At 37.2% G+C, this 24,304-nt stretch overlaps 1 protein-coding gene across 2 annotated transcripts in view; it reads right to left on the bottom strand.

Moving 5' to 3' along the window:
- Positions 1-23,038, bottom strand: part of SPINK5 (serine peptidase inhibitor Kazal type 5) — a 64,959-nt gene extending 41,921 nt beyond the window's left edge. For both annotated transcript variants that reach the window (XM_066388203.1, XM_066388204.1), the window contains exons 1-5: positions 22,897-23,038; positions 21,532-21,557; positions 15,699-15,823; positions 13,639-13,711; positions 1,679-1,806 (exon numbers count right to left, since the gene is read on the bottom strand). In XM_066388203.1, coding sequence (XP_066244300.1) covers positions 1,679-1,806; positions 13,639-13,711; positions 15,699-15,823; positions 21,532-21,557; positions 22,897-22,951 — 407 coding nt within the window. In that variant the 5' untranslated portion in view covers positions 22,952-23,038. The remainder of the gene's footprint in view (positions 1-1,678; positions 1,807-13,638; positions 13,712-15,698; positions 15,824-21,531; positions 21,558-22,896) is intronic.
- Positions 23,039-24,304: the final 1,266 nt, after the last annotated feature.

Genomic DNA, 24,304 nt, shown 5'->3' with positions numbered 1-24,304 from the left:
CAAGTGTTAATTTATCATCATTGCTTTATGACTCAGAGCTCTTGACAACAGGTAACACATTACCTTCTTTACTTACTCTAAGGAGAGTCTATATTTATAACTTGAAATCAAATGAATAAAATCACATTGGCAGGACAATAAGATTCACACCTGTGTCGTTTCCAGAACACTTTCCCTATGTCCAGAGGGGATCCATAGCAGAAGTGTGGGAAAAAGTAAAGCTGTAACTATGCATATATTAGATGCAGGTACTTTGTTGTTGCTGATGGTGTTGGTTTCAATAAACAAATTCAAGTTTATAATTTTATACTATCTAGCATCCTGTTATATCATTCTTCATCTGGGTTATGCTAATAATTTGGTTTTTTTTATGGGATGTACATAAAAATCCTAAGAATTAATCTTATTTTGTCTAACAGAACTTTAAAGCATTTCTGAAAACACAGAACCTTAAGTGTAGGATACACTTCCTATTTGCTAGAAAGATAAAGCAGCTTACAACTAAAGCATTTGTATAACAATAAAAATAGAATACAAACAAGACAAAACTAAGTCGTTAAAAGGTTCAGATAAGAATTATATCAAAACAGTATCAGCTAAGGAAAACAACTTAAATTCCAATGTGATTCTTGAGACTTCTAATAGACAGATCTAAGAAAGAAATGCATCAAGCAGTCTGACTCACGCTGTCCAATAAAAGAAGTACACCATAAATTAGGAGAGAAAACTTTCACCTGAACCAGCGATTTAAAGAATCTCTCACAGGATCCCCAACATGAGACAGAGAGGGAAATAAATGTGCAGTGGTACAAAATACATATTCTTTTCATGTCTGTTTTTGTTCCCTATTTCTTTGTGTTGACCCTTGGAAAGCGTTGAAGGTATTTGAGAGTGTATTTTTGGTCATGGGAGAGGTCAGAGTAATTTAGTTCAGTTGTATTGTAGTTAAAAGACCTGTTACCAGGAGGGATAAAGCTTACAGAACCTTCAAGACCGAATATTTAGCATTTCCCTTACTAGCCTTCTCAAACATTGGTTGTTATATTTGCAAACACTGAAGAGCAGACAATTCAAGATCGAGGTCACCAGCCAGAACCTGCAAAGCAGGTATGCTATCTTGTGGTTTGAAGACAATCAATAACCAAACCTGGTGTTGAGGGTGGAGAAAGAACCAAATGAGGACAAAATATAGGACAGCAAGATGCTTCAGTGATGTGGCGAAGGCCAAATAAATGGGAAGAAGTCAACATGAAAAGTCCCAATTACCTACTCTAATACTATAAATCACCGAGCACTTCATAAATATATTGGTGATTAAATAATTCTCTGTGCAAAAGAATATGCTCGGAAAAAGATAGACAGAAAATAGATAAATGTGTGTAGTATACTACTATATGTAAGTATAGATATTTGATTGTGTATGTAAGTATATAGAAATATATCTCTCTGTTTCACAGAGACAGTGATAACATCTATAAATAGCACTCAAAAGTTCTTTGCAAATTATAAAGCTTTATAAATATTTCTTCCTTTAAGTATAGTAAAAGAAGTGGTTCTAATAATTTATGGGTGACTGACTCTCACAAAATGAATTATTAAAAACCATAAGAAACAGTGTGCCATGTAATTATACAGAGAACACGCGTTGGGGAGAAAGCCAGCTGCAGAGAATACTCACAAGTTCTCGGCACAGAGGGTACACCTGCTGCTGTATGTTTTCCCGTCTGTGCCACAGACAGCTGCACTGTCGAAAGGACAGAAAAAATCCCCATCTCTTCCTCCTTTGCGGAAATCATCGCAATTCAACTGCAAGAGACGTGATCAAAGAACATCAAAACAGTACAAGATCAAATAGTCCTGAGGCATATGATTCGGTTAATGTTTGAAGTCCACAACAATATAACTCACTAGAAAACAAACACATATCAAGGAGACTGTCATGAGCTAATAAAAGCATGGATAATAAAACATGGTTCATGAACAGAGGTATAATTAGATTTCAGAAGAAAAGGTTTCGGAAGTAAGAATTTCGGTATAATTTCAGCCACTTGCTGTCTATGTGACATAGCATAGACCAAATCACCTCTCCTAAACAGTATTGTACTGCTTATCTACCAAATCCTGCCTGCCTTCTCTATAGAGTGTGGTTGGAGATAAGATTTGACAGCTCTCTGTAAACTATAAGCTGCGATAAAGTTTCTACTATTGCAGATTAGGGTAGTGAGAGCAAGATTGTTAGGTTCAGAGGTCTAACTCTGCCACTTACTAGCTGTGTGATTTGGTAAAGTTACCTAACCCTTCTGTGCTTTAGTAGCCTCATTTGCAAAAGGCATATAATGTTAGCAACCTCTCAGGATTGTAAAGAGATTTAAATATACTAATACATGCACAGCATTTATTGTTGTTGTTCTTGACACTGTTGTTTTCTCTACTGATAATCAAGCCAATAAAACTAAACACCTTTCAGGGATAATGGGAGAAATCCCCAGATCACAATTCTAGTAATCTGACATAGTTAGGGACAAACCTGAGTGGTGAGACACACAACAGCACTAGGTAATAACTGAAGACTAGCATTTAAATCTCAGATTGGCTACCCAGTTCCTTCATCTCTCTGAATTTCACTTTCCTCAGCTGAAAAATGGGAATTCACAGCCTATCCACACTGATGCTCTAAGTTGAAGATCGAATGAATACTGATGAAACATCATTTGGCAATTCACTATTGTGACACAAAGTAACTAAAAAAGACGCAGCGTTAACTTGATTTTACTTTCTAACTAAAATCGACAATAAAACCAGAGATTTTTTTCTTTATGATATTCCATCGCAAAATAAAATTTTTGATGTTTTTCTTGTCATAATAAAATATTTTAATTATAGATATGAAACATTTAAAATAGAGACCTGTGATATAGTATTTTGTTCAATTTAAAGAATAAAAGTAGGATAAAGACAAATAAATAATGAATTTGATTACATTGAGAAACATTCCTAGAAGCCAACTAATAGAGAAAAAAAATAAAATAGAAGAGAAAAGCTATAGAATAAACCTCATTATTCAGGTCATACGTTTAGGAAGACATAAAAGAAAAAGAGTGAAAACAGGCTAAGTAATGGCCATGTGTGTTATTTTCATTCATTCAGTTTTCATTTACTCCTTAAAAGCCACTGCACATTCACCAGGCTCTTGGCATTCCACTCCCACTGCCTCAGCAAAACAATCAATAAATAAAATAAGAAAGAAAGACAAGAAATACATGCTCTAAGAAATGTATATTCTAATGGAAATAGATGGGCAATGAATACAAATAATTTAAAAGTATAGTAAGTGCTACATGATATGAACAATCTGATAGTATCCAGAAGAGTGACTATATTAAATACAGTGTCAAAAAAGATCTTTCTGCCATGGTAATATTTGGGGTGAAATGAGATGAATGAGAAGGAGCCAGCCATTAAAGATCTGAGGGGAGAAAATTCTAGGCATAGAGAACTCCATTGCCAAGGATTTGTGATAGGTACTAGATTTTTCTGTTCAGTGGGCAGAAAGACGAGAAGTACAGATGGAGTATAAAAAAACAGCAGGGAAGCTGCTGGTTTTCTCTCATTTCTGTTGAAACTATAGGAGCAACAGCAATATGAATGGAAGTTATTAACCTCCACAATCACGGCTCTCCACCTTCAGCAGAAAAGTCAACAGCAGCATACCAGGTCACAGGTGTTAGAGTGATGACAGAGCTAAACAAAAGCCCAGCTGGGAGGTGATGGGAACAGGTGCAAGCATTTACATCTCCTCCTCCTCCTCCAAACCCTGAGGGCCGGTGGATCACAACCTACAGAGGACACTTCTTCCTAACGCTGGCAGTTTCTGAGAGCTTGAGGACGGAGTCCTGACCTGCTAGAGTGACGGCAAACTGGGGTGTGAGAACCTTCAGCTGTGGGCCTGCCCCTCTTCCTGTCCTTACGTAACACCGACCGGAAGAGGAAGCAACTAAAACGTGACCTTGAATATTATCTAACTCACTTTAGCAGGAAAAAGAAAACTAAAGCCATATCGAATACTACAGTGAAAATATCTGTATATCTGAGGAGTAAAACCACATAAAAAATATAGTCATATGAACAATATTTAGTACCAATCAAAGCAGAATTACTGGACTGAGTAGAAAGATAATTTATTGAGGGTATTATGCTTTAGAGAGGTAAGGAAGATACCTGCAACATAAAGCAAAAAAAAAAAAAAAAAGTTATAAAGGAAGAATAAAGTGGAAGCTTTTGATATTTAAATGGTAATAAATAAACCAATATAAAGAATGAAACAAGACAGGCACAAACACATAATGAATTTGTGAACCACAAGATCAGATTAGGAAGCTCTAATAGAAAACAAAGAAAGACTGAAAATTTTTTTAAATCTGAAAAAAGTAAAGAACAAAATTAGAAAGCCTCAAAGGGAGGCAAACATATATAGGATGAATATTTGAAGAAACAGGGAACATCTCTAGAATTAATGAAAAATCAAGTGAGAGAAGAGAAACAGCAACTCAAATCTAAAATCTGGTCAATAACAAAGCTGTATAGGTTTAGGGAATTTTAACAAAATGAACTGAGAGCAATCTAAAATATTTAGAAAAGATAGGTATATTAGCAATAACAGACATTAGCAATGATGATAAATTATAAATACAGATATTTGACTGAGGGTAGTCATAAGAACAACAAAAGATATGTTACATTTAAATCAGGAACAAAAAGCTGGAAGAAAGAAAATACTTTTAATACAAATAATTTAAAAGTATAGTAAGTGCTACATGATATGAACAATCTGATAGTATCCAGAAGAATGACTATATTAAATACAGTGTCAAAAAAGATCTTTCTTTCTGCCATGGTAATATTTGGGGTGAAATGAGATGAATGAGAAGGAGCCAGCCATTAAAGATCTGAGGGGAGAAAATACTTTTCTTCCTTCCTTCCTTCCTTCCTTCCTTCCTTCCTTCCTTCCTTCCTTCCTTCCTTCCTTCCTTCCTTCCTTCCTTCCTTCCTTCTTTCCTTCCTTCCCTTCTTCCCTCCTTCCTTCCTTCCCTCCTTCCTTCCTTCCCTCCCTCCCTCCCTGCTTACTTTCTTTTCTTTTTAGGAAGAAACTACTTTTAAAAATAATTTTTTTAAAAAGTCTAGTAACGCCTGACCAGGCAGTGGTTCTGTGGATAGTGTGTTGGACTGGGATGTGGAGGACCCAGGTTCAAGACCCTGAGGTCACTGGCTTGAGCATGGGCTCATCGGGTTTGAGCAAGGCTCGCCTGCTTGAGCCCAAGGTCGCTGGCTCGAGCAATGGGTCACTCGGTCTGCTGTAGCCCCTGGTCAAGGCACATATGAGAAATCAATCAATGAACAACTAAGGAACCGCAACGAAGAATTGATGTTTCTCATCTCTCTCCCTTCCTGTCTATCTGTCCTTATCTGTCCCTCTCTCTGATTCTCTCTGTCTCTGCCACAAAAAAAGTCTAGTAACTAAATATATGAAAATTGGGAAAACCAACTCCTAGTGTAACAAATAACAAAAAATGTAAGTGGACTAACCCCAAAAATTAAAAGACAATTTGTGATTGGATTTTAAAAATAAGATTACAAGAGAAAAATTAAAAAGAAAAGGCACTCAGATATTAAAACAATAGGATAAAAAAAGATATACAAGGTAAAAATAAATGAGCAGAAGCAGCCAGATTAATATTTAAAATACAGAATTGAATCCAAAATGTATCCTAAGTTAAAAAAGGAACATTATATAAAGTAAAAAGAAGAAGGGAAAAGAAGGTATAATAATCATGAGCATAAATTCACCTAATAATACAGGCTCTCAATATGTCAACAACCAACAGAATGGGATAGACAGATCAATAACTGGAGTGAGAGTTTGGCACATAGTTTTCAGAATCTAATATATCAAGAGGAAAAAAAATAAAATGCTTAAACCATTAGCTTTTCATAGAAAACTACATCCAAGAAACAAAATAAATATTTTTTCCAGAACATAGGAAACATTTATTAAAGTAGAATATTTACTAGGACACAAGAAAGCCTTCAAAAACTCCAAAGGATCGGCCCTGGCCGGTTGGCTCAGTGGTAGAGCACTGGCCTGGCATACAGGAGTCCCAGGTTCGATTCCAGGCCAGGGCACACAGGAGAAGTGCCCATTTGCTTCTCCACCCCTCCCCCTCTCCTTACTCTCTGTCTTTCTCTTCCCCTCCCGCAGCCAAAGCTCCTTTGGAGCAAAGTTGGCCCAGGGAATGAGGATGGCTCCATGGCCTCTGCCTTAGGCGCTAGAATGGCTCTGGTCACCACAGAGCAACGCCCCAGATGTGCAGAGCATCACCCCCTAGTGGGCGTGCCGGGTGATCCCGGTCGGGCGCATGTGGGAGTCTGTCTGACTGCCTCCCCATTTCCAACTTCAGAAAAATACAAAAAAACCCACAAAAACTCCAAAGGATCAATATTATCTGGTCTATGTTTTCTGCCTAAAATTCAATAAAATTAAGACTTTATTTAAAATGGAAAAAAGTATCACTTAATTTGAAAATAAAATTATTTATGACTAAATAATTTTGAAACAGAGAAAAATTAAGAAATGTTTGGCAAAGCATGACAAATGGAAACATTTCAAGTACAGATCTTGAGAGAAAGGGTCATTAATATATTCAAAACCCTTGTCATGAAATATCAAATGTTAAAATTTGGTATCGCTCAATCCACTGTAAAATAAGCAACCAATCAAATGTAAAGAGAAAACAAAAACAAACAAAAAAATGTAGAAATGAATGACATAGGTAACAAAAACAATGAAGGAGATTTACAAGAAGCTGATATGATAGATTTCTAGTGTAAATTACAGAACAGAAAGACTGAAAATAAAACACATGCAATGTCATTTGGAAATAACTACAAACATTGGGATATAAATACAATGAAAACATATTATTCACTCATTTTAAAAGTGCTATTTGATCATTTTTAGCAAATTTATGGAGTTGTACAGCCATCACGGCAACCAATTTTACAATAATTCCATCACTTGCCCCGTGCCCATTGAGAGTTAATTCAAGCTCCCAGCTCCAGCCTAGAGCAATCACCAAACTTCCTGACTCGATCAATTTACCTTTTCTGAATATATCATATAAATGGAATCATAAAAATGTAATTGAGTCTAGCTTCTTAAATTTGGCATATTTTTGAAGTTCATCCATATATTAACAGCATCAATGGTACAATAAGTTTAATTGCTGAATAATATTTCATTGTAAAAATGTAGCTCCTATTGTGTACCATTCACCAGCGGACATTTAGACATTTGAATTATTTTTAATTTTGGATTATTAAAAACAATGCTGTTATGAATAGTCACATGCCTGACTTTGTCCATATATTTTCACTTCAGTGGGGTAGATTTCCAGGACTTAATTTGCAAGGTCGTATTTAAAGTAATAATACATCATATTAAATATAACACATATTAATAGCATAACATCATGAAAATAACATATCATATTAAACATAAATTTATGTTTAACTTTTTCAAAATTGCTAAACTGTTTTGCAATGCGGCTGCATCTTGTATATTCCTCCCTGCAATCTGTAAGTATACCAGTTTTTCTACAACCTTAACTATATTTTATATTTTCTATCTTTATGATTATAGCCACTCTAGTGATTGTGTAACTGTGTCTCATTGTGGTGTTAATGTGCATTATCTTAACTAATAACAATGTTGAACATCTTTCTATGTGCTTATTAACCATTAATATATCTTTAGTGTAATGTTTATTTTTTAGTTGAGTTGTCTTGTAATTGAGTTGTAAGAAGTCCTTAAATATTGAGATTGAAGTTTTTTATCCAATATATGATTGGTGAGCACTTTCTCCCAGGCTATGACTTGCTTTGTAATTGTCTTAATGATCTCATTTGAAACACAAAAGTTCCTATTTTTGGTAGAGTCCAAATTATTAATTTTGTATTCATGAATCATGCTTTTGGTTTCAAATCTAAAAACGTTCTCTTTCAAATTCATGATATTTTTCTGTAAGGCTTCACTCTAGAAATTTTATAGTAATAACTTACGTTTAAGATAATTCATTATGAGTTAATTTTTGTGTATGATATAAAGTAAGAATCTAAATTTACTTTTCTGGTATGGCTTCTGAATTTTCTAAATACTTGTTTATCTTGACATGTCGGTCGAATGTTAATTGACCATAATGTAAGGTACCTCAATTCAATTCCATTGACCTTTATATCTAGCCTTATACCAATAACATACTGTTTTGATCACTGTTACTTTAGAGTAAGTTTGGAAGACAGTTACTAATAAGTGTCCCAATATTTCTTTTTTTTTTTTTTTTTTTTTTTTTTTTTAATTTTTCTGAAGCTGGAAACGGGGAGAGACAGTCAGACAGACTCCCGCATGCGCCCAACCGGGATCCACCCGGCACGCCCACCATGGGGCGACGCTCTGCCCACCAGGGGGCGATGCTCTGCCCATCCTGGGCGTCGCCATATTGCGACCAGAGCCACTCTAGTGCCTGGGGCAGAGGCCACAGAGCCATCCCCAGCGCCCGGGCCATCTTTGCTCCAATGGAGCCTTGGCTGCGGGAGGGGAAGAGAGAGACAGAGAGGAAAGTGCGGCGGAGGGGTGGAGAAGCAAATGGGCGCTTCTCCTGTGTGCCCTGGCCGGGAATCGAACCCGGGTCCTCCGCACGCTAGGCCGACGCTCTACCGCTGAGCCAACCGGCCAGGGCCCAATATTTCTATATAGATACTAGGATCAACTTCTATCAGAATTTTAACAGGAAATACGTTGCATTTGTAGGTTAATTTTGGGAGATTTGCCACTTTGATATTATTACATTTCCAATCTATAAACATGGCTTACCTCACCATTTAATGAGACCTTTCATTTCTCTCAGCAATGTGTTATAGTTTGTATTTGTAAATTTATTTCTACATATTTTATTGTTCTGTGTTATTATGATTAAAAGTAATAATTAGGCCCTGGCTGGTTGGCTCAGTGGTGGAGCGTTGGCCTGGCATGTAGGAGTCCCGGGTTCAATTCCCAGCCAGGGCACACAGCAGAGGCGCCCATCTGCTTCTCCACCCCTCCCCCTCTCCTTTCTCTCTGTCTCTCTCTTCCCCTCCTGCAGCTAAGGTTCCATTGGAGCAAAGTTGACCCCACTGAGGATGACTCTATGGCCTCTGCCTCAGGCGCTAGAATGGCTCTGGTTGCAATAGAGCAATGCCCCAGATGGGCAGAGCATCACCCCCTGGTGGGCAGGCCAAATGGATCCCAGTCGGGCACATGCGGGAGTCTGTCTGATTGCCTCCCCGTTTCCAACTTCATAAAAATACAAAAAAAAAAAAAGTAATAATTAAAATTTTGGGTTGTTATTGCTAGTATATAAACATACACTTGAATTTTGATCTTGTATACTGAACCTTGCTAAACTTGTTTATTAGTTTTAGTAATTTTTCTCTTTGTGGATCCTTAGGGTTTTCTACAAACCGTATCATGTCCCTATAATTAAAGACAGTTGCTTCCTTTCCAATCAGGAAGTCTCTAATTAGTGATTTTCAACCTTTTTCATCTCATGGCACACATAAAGTAATTACTAACATTCACATCATACAAAAAATATATATTTTTCATGATCTGCAATAAAAATAGGCATGATTTTGATCCATTCACACTAGATGGGTATTATTGTGTTGGCTATTGTCATATTTTATTTGACAATTTAAGGGGAAAGAGGCCAGTGGCCCTAACTAAACAGTCAGGTACAGAATGTTTTAAAAAGTCTTGTGACACAACAGTACAACAATGTGTTTCTTGTGGTGCACTGGTTGAAATTAATTAAGAAATTTTGCCTTATTATACTGGCTCGTCCTACCAGTTCAAAGTTGAATAAAAGTAGTGTGTTGAATAGAAGTGGTAAAAGCAAACATCTTTAATTCCTAAACCATATTAAAATAATTAAAAAGAGAAAATTATAAACTCATATTACTTATAAAAATAGTTTCAAAATTTCTAAATTAAATATTAACTATACAAATTCAATAATATATTCAAAATACATTATGGTTAAGTATGATTTACTCCAAGAAAACAATAATAGTTTAAAATTAAAATTCTATCAAGAAATTTATATTAGTAAACTGAAAGAAAAAAATCAGAAAATTATTTAAATAGTTGTTGAGATGCCATTTGATAATAATCAAAACATAGTTAGAAGATTAAGAACAGAAAAGAACTTCCTAAACTTGTTATAGTTTATATAAAAACACCTACAATAAGCATTATATTTAATGGAGAAAGATTAAATGTATTTCCTTAATATAGGGGAGACAGGGCAGTTTGATGTTCATTATCATCACTACTATTTAACTACTGAACTCTAGATCCTAGCCAATAATATAGGAAAGAAAAAGAAATAAAGGAGTGACAAGATTAAAAGGGAAGTTATAAAACTTCAATTATTTCCTATTGTATGCAAATAATGTGATCAACTACCAAGAAGAAAACAAAAGAATTCAGAAATAAGTTATCAGAATTAATAGAAGGCATTATAAAGCTGTTCAATGTAAGATCAATCTATAGAAATAAAAAGAATTCGTTTATGCTGACAATAACCAGATAGAAATACTATAAACAACAAAATGCCAATCAAAATAAAAATACCTTTACAAATTTTCTAGGTATTAGAAAAAAATTATAAAAATTACTGCAGAAAATACTAAATATATTTCATAAAGTAGACAAAAATTACAGAAATTAATGAGAAGATAATGTTTTCCCGAGTTGTGCAAATTAATATAAAAAGTATATTTTACTCAAATTAACTTATAAATTCTCTGTAGCTCTAATCACACTGGGTTCCTAAAGTAAAGATGGATATTTTCGTAAACTCAGTAATTTTTTTATGGCCAATAACTATATGATAAAACAACTTTTGCATCAGTAAATCAAGTTTGTAAAAGATGAACTAAAGAAGAAAACTTGCCTTACTAGTTATTAAAACAATAAATTAATCTGAACAAAATAGAGAACTCAGAAACACACATACGCACATAAAAAGTTAATACCCTACAAAGTTTGTCACCTAAGTTAATGAGGAACACTGAATCAATCAATCAATCAATCAATTCAAAAACAAGTCTCTACATGACCAGATACATTAGAGGTCAGAAATTATTAAGAATTTGATTGGGATGATAGAAATGAAAATGGTGAAAAGGAGTAAAATTTTGGATAAAATACTTTAAAGAGGGCCAACAGTACTTATGTATGGATTGGATAGTGGAGTTGGGAGGTGAAAAAAGGACATGCCAGTGACGAAGAAATCAATGAGGCAAGAGAGAGAAAATGTCTGTGGGAGGAAAATTCTTGAACAGGTAGAGCACCTTTATCCTGAGAATGAGTGTCAGAGTTTGTTTTTGATGGGAAGAATCTAAGCAGAAAAAAATGGGTAGACTTTTCTCTTTCATAGTGGAGAAAAAAAATAAAACCCAAACAGTGTAATTGCACGAATCCATTCAAACACCTGACAAGTAAAATCTAAATAGAAATTATATGAAAGGCACATGGCCAAACATGAATTGTCTTAATTTATAAGTAGTTTCTTAGGAAGCAAAACATGTAACTGTAACAGCTTTACCTAGAGGTAAAAATTCTAACTCAGGTGTAAAACATTCTTAGAATTCTGTCATTTTATTTCTCAAAAATCCTATTTGATTAAAATTCGGTAAGTGTGTGTCTACATATGAAAACATATGTCTAGCAATATTTTTTAAACAGATTGGGATGTGTGTGTCATTTTCTTGTCATTGCCTGTATTTTGTATTTTTAAACATCACTGATGTCAGACTTTCATAATGGAAAAAGAGGAAGAAAAGGGAGAGAATCAATCTTACAGAATGAGCCACTGTAAATGTGACAAAGGTAGATTAAAAGTTACTAGATTTAAATTTTTTTTCACCCTCCCACCCCCAGATTTTGCAGAGCACAAAAGCAGGCCCATTTTGCTTAGATAAAGGATTTTCAAATTGACTATTGGAGTAGTGACTGTGTTACGGTTTTTACAGCGAGTCTGGTTGAGCCCCAGCAAAGAATTTGATTGACTCGATTTTCTGTGGATTTTCTTTTGAGGCTGAGGTTCTCAGACATTCTTTTTTTTTTTTTTTTTTGTATTTTTCTGAAGCTGGAAACGGGGAGAGACAGTCAGACAGACTCCCGCATGCGCCCAACCGGGATCCACCGGGCACGCCCACCAGGGGCGATGCTCTGCCCACCAGGGGGCGATGATCTGCCCCTCCGGGCCGTCGCTCTGCTACGACCAGAGCCACTCTAGCGCCCGGGGCAGAGGCCAAGGAGCCATCCCCAGCGCCCGGGCCATCTTTGCTCCAATGGAGCCTTGGCTGCGGGAGGGGAAGAGAGAGACAGAGAGGAAGGAGGGGGTGGGGGTGGAGAAGCAAATGGGCACTTCTCCTATGTGCCCTGGCCGGGAATCGAACCTGGGTCCCCCGCACGATGCTCTACCGCTGAGCCAACCGGCCAGGGCCACTCAGACATTCTTAAGCAACTCTGACGAGGAGGATGGGAGCCTGGTTAGACCAGGGATGGTAAAATAATCTGGGTGTTCCTGCCAGGACTGGTCAGTTTGATTATTTGCTAGAGACAGGAAAGGAAGAAGGGAAAATGTTGGAGAAGAAACTACAAAGGAGACCTAGAGTGATATGAATAGTTGTCAGGAGACCTTGGCAATGAGCCCAGCTGTGTCACTAACTTATAGTGAGACAGTGTAGACTAGAAATTGTCTCCAATCTGGACCTAGAATTTTTATTCTTTTATAAAAAATAAAATATTTTGTATAAATAAAAAATACTTATAAACTGAAATGGTTGTATGGTAGGTTGCATTTGTGTAGCTTATTTCATTTTATGTCATTTTTAATTATTAAAAAATATATTTTTTTATTTTTTTTTTTACAACAGAACACTTTCCTCAAATAGTGGCCTACATCCCAATCTCAAAACAGACCAAAATACAAGCAATTCTAGTTAAATTAGGAGAACTCTCAAGGTATTGGAAAAGATTGGCAAAAGAAAGTAAAAGAAAAGAAAGGAAATAAAATGAGTCAAATGCCTGCTAACACATGTTAAACACTGTAGCTGGCTTGTTACATGTGGTTTCTCATTTGGTCCACATTATATAAAGGGACTGTAAGATACATAAGGGATCCATGTAACATAGACAACATACAAGGGCTCTGAGATTTGAACTTATTTGTACAGTCCCATGACAGCTCTTGTTGGAGATGATAATACAGGAGGAATGAGAAAGGACCGTGGAAGGCAGACATCACTCTGACTTCACCTCTCAGCGCCTGTCAGTGCCCAGAATGTTTTCAGAGAGTCGGGTCATGGGCTGGGCCTATGGACTAGCTGTACCGGATAGTTAGCCCACCTATGGACTAAGCCATGTTCCCTCCCATAACAGGTATGACCTAGTAATTAGGAAATGAATAGTTCTCCATAGAGTCAAACATAATCTCAAAAGCAAATATGGCAAATTGACTCCAAATAGTCTCTCACCTTCGCTGGGGCAGAGGCCCTAGTGACTCTTGCTAAATGCCTGGCCCTTCTGTGGGTTCTTGCTTCTTTTTCCCTGGAAGAGAGAAAGGAGGGGCATAGCTTAGACACGCTTGTGCAACTTTTAGGGGTCACAGCACACATGGTCAACTTAATTTTGACTGTTCTCATCTGCTGGGTCTGGCAAGTCAGAAGTGGACATATACCCAGAAATGAGCACAGGTTCCTCTCATCTCTCCTCAGCACTGAAAATACCTCAAACATGGTTGTACTGGAGACAAAAATCTCTACCTTTAATTGCCCTTAAATACTTTCAACATGCAGGTGATCACCAGCTTGAAAGCCACCAGTCCCATTGTTGGAATGCTCCCTTTCAAAGACCATGCTCACATTGAACCAAAATCTATCTACTGTTTTGATTCTGGTTCCAACACATAGAGCATATTTACCAACCTGTGGATAGTTTTTATGCCTCATACAGTCTCTTTCTTTCCAGGTTAAAAAAAAAGAGAGAGAGAGAGAAAGAAAAGTTTATTTTAACATAATTTATGCAGGTAATAAAAATAATTGAGTGAGCGACTTCAAAGTGATTAACTGCCTTGAGAGTCTTAAGGCATTTTATATTTGTTTTTAAATTAGTTTTCAGTGCCTGGCTAGGTGATAGTGCAATGGATAGAGCGTCAGCCTGTGACACTGAGGACCCAGGTTCAAACCCCGAGGTCGTCAGCTTAAGTGTGGGATCATAGACATGACCCCATTGTCGCTGGCTTGAGCCCAACCCAAGGCTGCTGGCTTGAGCAAGGGGTCACTGGCTTGGCAGTAGCCCCCAGTCAAGGCACATAGGAGAGAGCTATCAATGAACAACTAAGGCACCACAACTATGAATTGATGGTTCTCATCTCTCTCCCTTCCTGTCTGTCTCTCCGCTCTTTCTCTCTCACTCTTCCTTAAATAAAAAAATTAGTTTTCAGTACATTTATTATTTCATAGTTTCAGGCTACTAGCAAGACATCCCACAAAACAAGAAGGAAAGTTTATAGTAAATAAAACGCCTCCTGGTTTCCATTCAGCTTTCAAGAGAATAAGAAATATTCTTCACCCTCCCCTGGCCCTCACCCCACCCAAAATCTTGCCCTGTCTCCCCTCACTCATCTTCCCACAGCCTCTATACTAGAGGCAGCACATGTGAGCAGACCCTTATTAGGCCAATATTACTGACTACATCAAATTAAATACTCTGGATTTAATTTACCAGCCTGGCATTTTAAAAAGCTAATTATCACACAGTTATCTTAAATGGGTAAACTTAGCATCGGCATCGTACCAGTGCTGAAGTTTTGATGTGGGTCAGAAATTGAGAACGACCTCCCTGTTTAAAACCAAATGAGGACACATTGATTTGAGGTTTTGCCATTGATAACGCAAGCCACCTTCCACTTTTGACATGTCATTGGAAAGAAGGAAATAAAGTTAAGAAGCGTTGCATAGATGTTGGTTAACTTCCGGGATACTAACTCTTTTTGAATTGCAGGTAACTGCAAGCTACAATTAACTTCTCAGTCCATCTCATCCTAGCATAATCCCTAATGTCTGAAGACACTGGCAGCTCACAGAGTCAGGGTGTATCCTGCTTCAATTCTTTTACCGGTTGGCTGTCACAAGAAAAGTGTGGCATCATTTCCAAAGTGCTTTCCTCGGTCCCTAAGGTACAACGGAGTCAGGTCTTCACAGGCCCAAGAAATCTGACTTCCTTTCTTAAATTAATTTTTCAGAGCCAAGAAAGTCAAATTGTAACTACATCCTCAAAGGATTATTAAGTTTTAATAAGGTATTAATACTGGGCCCTCTGGGTGTTTTGAATACCATTTGAGTGATTATTAAATCTTTCCAGATGGGTGAAACTTAGCCAACTTGATCTGATGAGAGATGCCATGGTGATTTTTATTTAATCATTTAGACATAGAAAGATGTATTTGATGGAAAATTAAAAAAAAAAATACATTTACTAGCCCAGAGATCATCCAGTAATTCAAACACTTGGAAGGAAGAGAAACGTGACTCACAACATCATTTTGCATTTGGCACATTTGTTGAGGAACATTATTCCATCAAAGTTTTGAAGGCTTTCATCCTGGGAACAGAACAATTTCCCATTTCTCATCAAGTCCCGATATTCACTGCACGGTTCCTAAAGGAGAGATGAAAAAAAAGTTGTGTTTACTGAAATCTCATCAAAGTGAGCCTTCACTTTCCAAGAAGAACTTCCTTGAACACTATTATTTAATAGCCACTACCCCCTTTCCGTGGAAGACATCCACTCAGTGAAGTGGGAAGAACAAGGGACTCGGGGTCAAAAGACTTGAGTTTATATTTCAGGGTTCTCGTTTACAAGCCCAACAGCCTTAGCAAACTCACTTCTCAAAGGATCACTTAACCCTACCTGTAAAATTAAAGGGTATAAATATACGAGTTGCACAGGTTTTTATGAGGATTAAATATTACTAGTATGCAAAAAAAAAAAACCCTCAAAGGATGCTTGACACTTGCTCATAGATACTTAGTTAAGAAGATTTTCCTCTCTTCTTCCTTCTCCTTTATTATTATTATTTTGTTTTTGTTGCTGTTGTCATTATTATTATTATTATTATTATTAATTTTTTTTTCTGAAGCTGGAAACAGGGAGAGACAGTCAGACAGACTCCCGCATGCGCCCGACCGGGATCCACCCGGCACGCCCACCAGGGGCGACGCTCTGCCCACCAGGGGGCGATGCTCTGCCCCTCCGGGGCGTCGCTCTGCCACGACCAGAGCCACTCTAGCGCCTGGGGCAGAGGCCAAGGAGCCATCCCCAGCGCCCAGGCCATCTTTGCTCCAATGGAGCCTTGGCTGCGGGAGGGGAAGAGAGAGATAGAGAGGAAGGAGGGGGTGGAGAAGCAAATGGGCGCCTCTCCTATGTGCCCTGGCCAGGAATCAAACCCAGGTCCCCCACACGCCAGGCCGACACTCTACCGCTGAGCCAACCGGCCAGGGCTGTTGTCATTATTATTGGAATATGCTGATGCCACCTATAAAACACCCAGCACACAGCAGGTCATTATGCACTATAAAAGAAGGGACTTTGGAAAGGTCACTGGAGGACTGAGATAAAGTATGTTATCCCAGGAAACTGTCTGTGGCTCTGCCATCCCCCAAAGGACTTACTGTAAGATAGCAGCCCCTAGAAGTGTGAACAGCTATTAAATTGAAAAGTTGAAAAAAAGCTAAAGTTGAAGGAAAGTATTTCTCGGCTATATACCATATTTCCCTATGTATAAGATGCGCCTTTTTTGGGAAAACTTTGGGGTCTAAAAACTGGGTGTGTCTTATACAGTGGTCATAGATTTTTTTACTTGCATTTCCCACTTTTTCATGCAGATGAGTCGTATAAATTTTATGATGAATAAAACTTGACTTCAATAACTTTATGTAATATATATTTTTCCAAATCTCGGGACCCCAAATTAAGGTGCATCTTATACGTGAGAGCGTCTTATACATGGGGAAATATGACATGTCTAGAAAACACATTTCTGGACTAGTTTCTCCTCTGAAATAAACCTCACATCCACTGATGTCTTATGAAAAGAAACTGACTGACTTAAAAGCTAATGAAACTTAAGTTTCCAGGCCCTTCAGGCTTAGTCATTTCGTATTTTCAAATTTGTATTCTTTTCTTAAAATGTCCCCCCACCACTACCCCAACCACCATCACCACACCACCACTAACACCACTAACATCACCACCAGAATCAAACCTTGTCAATCTGTGAACAAGCTCTGTAATTTCCCCAAAATTTACTTACACCTTTCTCTTGTTTTCTTTCATTATTTTTTTTGTTTTTATTTTTTTGATATAATCTCTAGAACTATTATTCTACTATTATGGGTAGCATCCTTCAAGACATGGAGAGCTATATGGTTGGTGTTGGCTTTCTTTTCGTTAAATGTCAATGACAGCACTGTTCCAAATTTAGGGAGGAGAGTGAAAATAATTTTGAATATTTTACCAGGTAATGCAAATTCACCATGAATTTTAAGCTCCTAAAAATACTGAGTGACATATAGAAGTTCCTTCAATAAAATATAATGAATTAAGAAATGCATGAAAAGAAAGAACTCTCATTAAAGATCTGTCGACTGTCCTTATTTCCACCTATTCTATTATTTAACATGATCTATATTCCTTATCAGTTAGAGCAAGTGATTTGAAATTTCTGTTTTGTTTGATTTTGCCAAAAAAATAAATAAAATCTTTTTTTAAAAAAAGATTTTATTTATTTTAGAGAGGAGAGAGAGACAGAGAGAAGAGGGAGGAGGAGCAGGACGCATCAACTCCCATATGTGCCTTGACCAGGCAAGCCCAAGGTTTTGAACCAGCAACCTCAGCATTCCAGGTTGATGCTTTATCCACTGCACCACCACAGGTCAGACCATAAAATAAAATCTTGCTTTGAGATGCTTGTATGAGGAAAAGATTAAATCAAGTATTTCTTTAACTCTGACAAATACAACCTCTTCCAAAGTACTGATGATTGAATTCTATTCTTTATAGTAATCATAGAGTTTTTATATCTTTATAATAACTATTTAGTCAACAAACACTTATAAAATTACTTTGCTAGCTGCCATAGATATAGCAGTAAACAGTATGAAGGATCCTTTCTAAATATTGCTAACCGTCTAAATGGGTAATGATGTATCTAACCTAACCTCTTAAATACAGAGGTAGTTGGTAGCGCTTGCAGACTGATTAATAGTGAAAAAAAAAGTTACTAAAATAGTGCTGGATGAGTAGGTCAGTTTGTTAGAATGTTGTCCAGATAGCCCAAGGTTGCAGGTTTGATCCCCAGTCAGGACACATGAATGCATCCCTCCCTTCCTTTCTCTCTGAAATCAATCAAAACAATTTTTTAAAAAGTAACTAAATAATGTAAGAGACAAGCACTGGGAAATTTTGCTAAGGGCAGCCTACTAAACCAACCATCTCTTAGTGCATTATCACCACCCAGCAATCTTATCTGAGTAAAACAGTAATAATATCTGAAAACAGACTAACATCTGGGCCTCTTGCAATTTGTCTGGTCTCTAATTTTATAGTATCTTATGACAGCATTGCACGTTACTGTTTAGCTTGCCAGATCTAAATAATTCTATAAAAATCTAAACAGAAGCTTTGTCACAGAATCAGAGAAGAGTCTGGTATCTGTGTAATAGAAATATGCCCCTTATGAGGTAGATCTTAACGTGTTGAAAACAATGATTCATGGCAACTCGAGAATGATGCTTTAAATAGTTTTCAGTGATCAGCTGAATAAAAACACTATTAATCAGGATAATTCCTGAATTGGACTGCTCCAGTGTCACACTAAGATAAGCCCCTAATTTCTAGAAAAACTCATTTTTATTTTTTATTTATTTTTTTACAAATAGACACCAATGCCCAGAGAGTGGGTTAAGAAATCGGTTTCACAACGTTAGTTAGTTAAGATGAGATTCAATGCTATTCGTCTGAGTTATGAAACAGGAAAAGGCTGTAGAAATTAAAAGCAGCAGCTGGGGTTTTCTCTGGGGAAAATGTAATGTGGTTCACATTACCATACTAGAGAGGGTTTTGAAATAGGAGCAGATGGCCTGACCTGTGGTGGCGCATTGGATAAAGTGTTGACCTGGAAAGCCGAGGTCGCCGGTTCAAAACCCTGGGTTTGCCTGGTCAAGGCACATACAGGAAGCAACTACTATGAGTTGATGATTCCCACTCCTATTCCCACTCTCTCTCCCCCTTCTCTAAAAATCAATAAAAATAAATTAAAAAAAAAAAAGAAGAAGTAGAAACAGGAGCAGATCTAGACCAAAAAGACACCCAGAAGTGGGGAGACAACTTTCCAGCGACTGTTTACTCGCAGTCTAACTTCCAGGCTTTGGTTCATTTTGCTTTGATATTGTTGCTGTTGTTTGTGTTTTCTCCACATCACAGGAAAAATGAAGCCCTCTAGGGCCAAGCTCTTTCTGTTTCCTTCACCAGCTGTTATGGTCTCCCACCGTCCCTGCCCTGACGTCATAATGAAATGTCCCAGGGAGCTGGCATGGCTCCTCTGTGTTAGAGCACTAATAGGTTGCTTTTGGCTTTATAATAACCCCCTGTGATGACGAAGGCGCACGGTAAAGATCCTCGCAGATTACCACAGTACCTTTCCATGCTGTTCCGGCTTCGTGTTTATAACTCTCAACAAGCTACTGACTGAGCTAGGAAAATAAAATTTCCAGTATCTTAGGACACACTACATAGACAGTTTTCGTTTCTGACAAAATATCCAGGGACTGTAATCAGAAATATTTCCAGAGAAATAATCACTTCTCGGTGTTCTTGCTTATGCCAACATGAGAAGTGACTAAATTTAGGTTTTTACAACATGTTTTAGCAAAATAGAGTTTAAGGGCATAAAATGTTATCAGGGAAAAATTTGATATATCCATCAGAAATCATTACCCATTGTCATAAACTCTGAAAAAAAATTATGGCTTCATGAAAAATGAGACTTACACACCCCCTTCTTTTTACCAGCATACAACCTCCCAGTGAGCCCGTCCCGCGATTCCCCGGCTCCAGCCTCTTTCCTACTTCTACCATTCTGCCCCAGGTCTACCCTGGGGTTTCTGCACTTCCCAATCAGCGACCTTAGAGGACATAATAGAGACAATGATAAAATTCTCTAGAACGTTCCTGTAAGGAGTTTCTTTTTAAAGAAACTGTTATAACAAAATATGGCAAAAGGGTATTTACCATGTTCTAATACTTTTATTGTAGAAAAAGGGTTGTTCTACTGTTTTCTCATTTTAATGTTTATGGCATTTGAGAAACATCGCAAATATTCCCTAGATGTAGCACTGTTTTAGGTGCTGAATTAATAGTACAGTGTGTGTGTGTGTGTGTGTGTGTGTGTGTGTATAACTGGCCTTTTGAACTTTTTTTTTCCAGATAGATAAAATAATTAACTTCTATAAAAAATGATGCTTTTATCTCTCAAACAAAAGGCCTCTAAGAAAGTGGTAGTCAAGTGCCCTCCTGAATCAGGACCTCTGTCCGCTCAGACGGTTCTGCCTGGTCTGCTATGAACTGCAAATATCTTCACCGTTCATTCCGTCGTCACCTCCAGATCTTTGTTCTAATGTGAGCTTCAGCGGGAACTTACCTGACCATCCCAAGAAGAACTGACACCCTCCTCCATTCCCAGAAATTCCTATCTTCCACTCTCCTCTATTTTTCCCCTAACACTAATAATTGTTTAATATACTATATGGTTTTACTAATTTACTGATTAACTTGTCTGTTTTCCTTCACTAAGAAGCAAGCTCCGTGAGAGTAGCGTTCTTATCTCTTTCCTTGACTTCTGAAGAAACCTCGCATCTGAAACAAGGTCTGAGGCACAGCAGAGGCTCGATCTATATTTACTGAATGAAATGTGTACAGTGACCATACACAAGATACAGCCAACCCCCCTTTTAACGTACAAGTCACAAGGAAACTTCTTTCTGCTTCCTGTGTGTGCCATGATTTTTTCAGCCGTTACACAGAACAGTACTAATTTACTGTTTTCTTTGTTTACGGAATTTTGAAGCATTCCTCTAGCATTGTAGATTGCTTCTTGCTCACATCCACTATTATTAATATACTGATCTATGCATGTATCTGAGATTCACCGCTTGATTCACAAAGACCTGTTTCTGTGTTTTTAGTGAAAGCTATTAGTACCTATCAGGGTAACACGTCTGTATTATTAACATTAAGGTGTTGGTCATAAACTATTTCTCTTTAGAGCTCTTGGAATGGAGTCAATGGACAGAAAGAGCAGGACTAACCTGATTTTCATCCGCACTGGCAGCATCTGGGGAAAAAGAAGTACAAAAACCAAAGTTAAGGGAATAGAAAATATTTAATAAATAGAGCAAAGAATTCACTCAGTGCAGTGTGCCCTGCTTGCTTTACTGGAACTATGTTATAAAACCACAAATTATTTTTGAACACATTAAAATTTATCCCAGCACATAAATGAGAGCACTGTACCACCAGGGGACTAGTATAAATACTCCCACAGATCCAATTATCCAGAAAGGTCCAATTACTTTGAAAAATAATATTCATATGCTTTCTGACCCACTCAAAATAACTAATCTTTAAAATCCTTTCATAGAAAAATATGTCAGACCTCTTATAAAATTATAACATAAGAAATATCAATTACATGTTATACTTTTGTATAACATAGTATAAAGTTTACATCTTATAGATACATAAAATTAAATTTCCTGAATTCTGGTAACACTGCCTCCTTATTTCAGCTATAAAAAAGAGAGATATGATAACACTTCAGTTGAATTAAAATCATGGACTGTATCACACTCCCTCATTAAGAAACACCCTTTTGTACCCACACATTTACTCTAGGAGAGCGGGCATCATTAGTGTGTAATGTGCTCCAGAAACCCCATCAAGCGTTTTCTGTTTTAAAATGTAATAAAAAAGTAAGACAATAAAAACAAAAAATGTAAATGCTTCAGAGCAAGATCACTCTCTAGACAACCCGAGTTCTCTTCAAATCCAATAAGCAAATACAAAAACCAACCTCCTCGCTCCGACAAAAGTCCCTTACCTTTTATATGAAGTATCTTTAGCCCATTTGGGAGTTAACACAAAAATAAAATAAAGCAGTAGAAGGTATTATTGCTTTAAAATAGGAATAGAATATTGAATTTAATTTTTAATATGTTGTTTATAAATGTGGTATTATATATATATATAATACACATATCTGAGTTTTAAATATCTGTTATATACCTCATTCCTATCAGTATGAACTGATATGCTTAGAAAGGGGGTCAGATGATGAAGAATCCAGTAGCTTTTGAGAACTAATGTGGGAATTGATGGAATAGTTTCTCATGAATAAAATTCAGATGATTTCAAACTACTTGCCATTTCCAAAGATAAGATAGTTATAAAACCACATATATAACTTTGTAAAACTGTGTGTGGGATAATATATTTCAGGATTACATACATAAATCTAATCTTGAATACCATATATATATATATATATATATATATATATATATATATATATATATATATATATATATATATTGGGCAGGGGGAGTGCGACAAGTCTCCGCACCCACGACTTGGGGTATGTAGCAACAGGCTTAGGTTACATGCAAATTGCTTACCTTGTTGGAGGCAGAGAGCCAAGGTCAGAAGTATTGGCACTGTGGCTATCTTCATGATGAAGATGAGGTAAGTTGGTTACAAGTCTGCTCCGTGCATTGCTCACCAGCTGGTGCTCTAGGACTGAACCCGAGGAGATGCAGCTTACTTTATATATACCTGCTGATGACACACCCACAAACAACAGCCAACATTATAAAACCAGTTGTTCAAGGTCGTGCTAGACTTACTATACCACATCAATTTAACTTCCATCTTTTAGGATCCTGTCAAGGTGGAAGATTTGAACAGATAATGTCTGTTTCCAAAATAGTTCTAATGTGTTTTCATGATAACTCTTCAAAGGGCAATAAACTGAGTCCCAAGGTCATTATTCAAAGTTGAATACTCCATAGTCCTATAGCAGAACTGAATCCTTCAGCCATATAGGACACATTACCTTGTAGACAAACATGTTTCTTACTGGGCTCCCTTTATAGGTGGGAGGGAAGAGAGAAAGAAGACAGATTAATTGTCCTACCAGCCAGGTAAACATTGAAAGATTTCACCATGTCTGGAGAAAGCTACTTTACAGTAAGAGAAAGAAGGATTCTTGTTGCATCCATTTACAGATGTTCTGAAGTATCTCAATTCAGTGTCACAGGTGAATAGCGAAGGTATTGTTGAACGATCCTAACAGATAACCTAGCAAAACTCGAACACTGCTAACACTGAGTACATGGGGAAACAGAGACTCCGAGGAGGAGCAGTGGCTTTCCCAAAGACATACAGTTTAGATGGGAGAGGCACAGGTGGAACTTGAAAGAAAACTACAAGTTTAACACAATCTCCACTCCTCCTGCTGCTTCCCCATTACAGATTAGAAAGGACAGGGACTTTGTGAAATGAGATCTTGCACATAACTAGCTTGGAATATTCTCAGTCTGAAGGACATTTTATATTTTAAAGCTTTATCTTAACCACACATCATGATCATAAACATTAGAGACTCAATGTTTAACCTTCCACACAGCCCATTGCTCCTCAAGTTACTGTGTGAAAAATTTGGTTCAATTAGTTTTCCCCTAAATTAAGTTTACTCCTGTGGTGCTTGTTACTTAGTCTCCCAAGGAGAAAAAAAAAAGAATGAAATATTTAAAAATATAAATGGATTTTTCTAGAGGAAGTATTTTCTCTTGAGTTCCTTCCTCCATTTTGTAATGCTTTTTGTCTATCAGATTATTTTTTAAATATTTTTATTTTACTGATTTTAGAGAGAGAGGAAGGAGGGAGAGAGAGAAAACATTGATTTGTTGTTCCACTTATTTAGGCACTCATTGGTTGATTCTTCTATGTGCCCTGACTGGGAATCGAACCTGCAACTTTGATATATCAGGATGCTCTATGCCAGTGGTCCCCAACCCCCAGGGC

The sequence above is a fragment of the Saccopteryx leptura genome, chromosome 6, assembly GCF_036850995.1.
Source record: "Saccopteryx leptura isolate mSacLep1 chromosome 6, mSacLep1_pri_phased_curated, whole genome shotgun sequence".
NCBI classification, from domain to species: Eukaryota; Metazoa; Chordata; class Mammalia; order Chiroptera; family Emballonuridae; genus Saccopteryx; species Saccopteryx leptura.
Note: the sequence above shows the minus strand (reverse complement) of the source record. Positions and strands in the feature narration are given on the sequence as shown.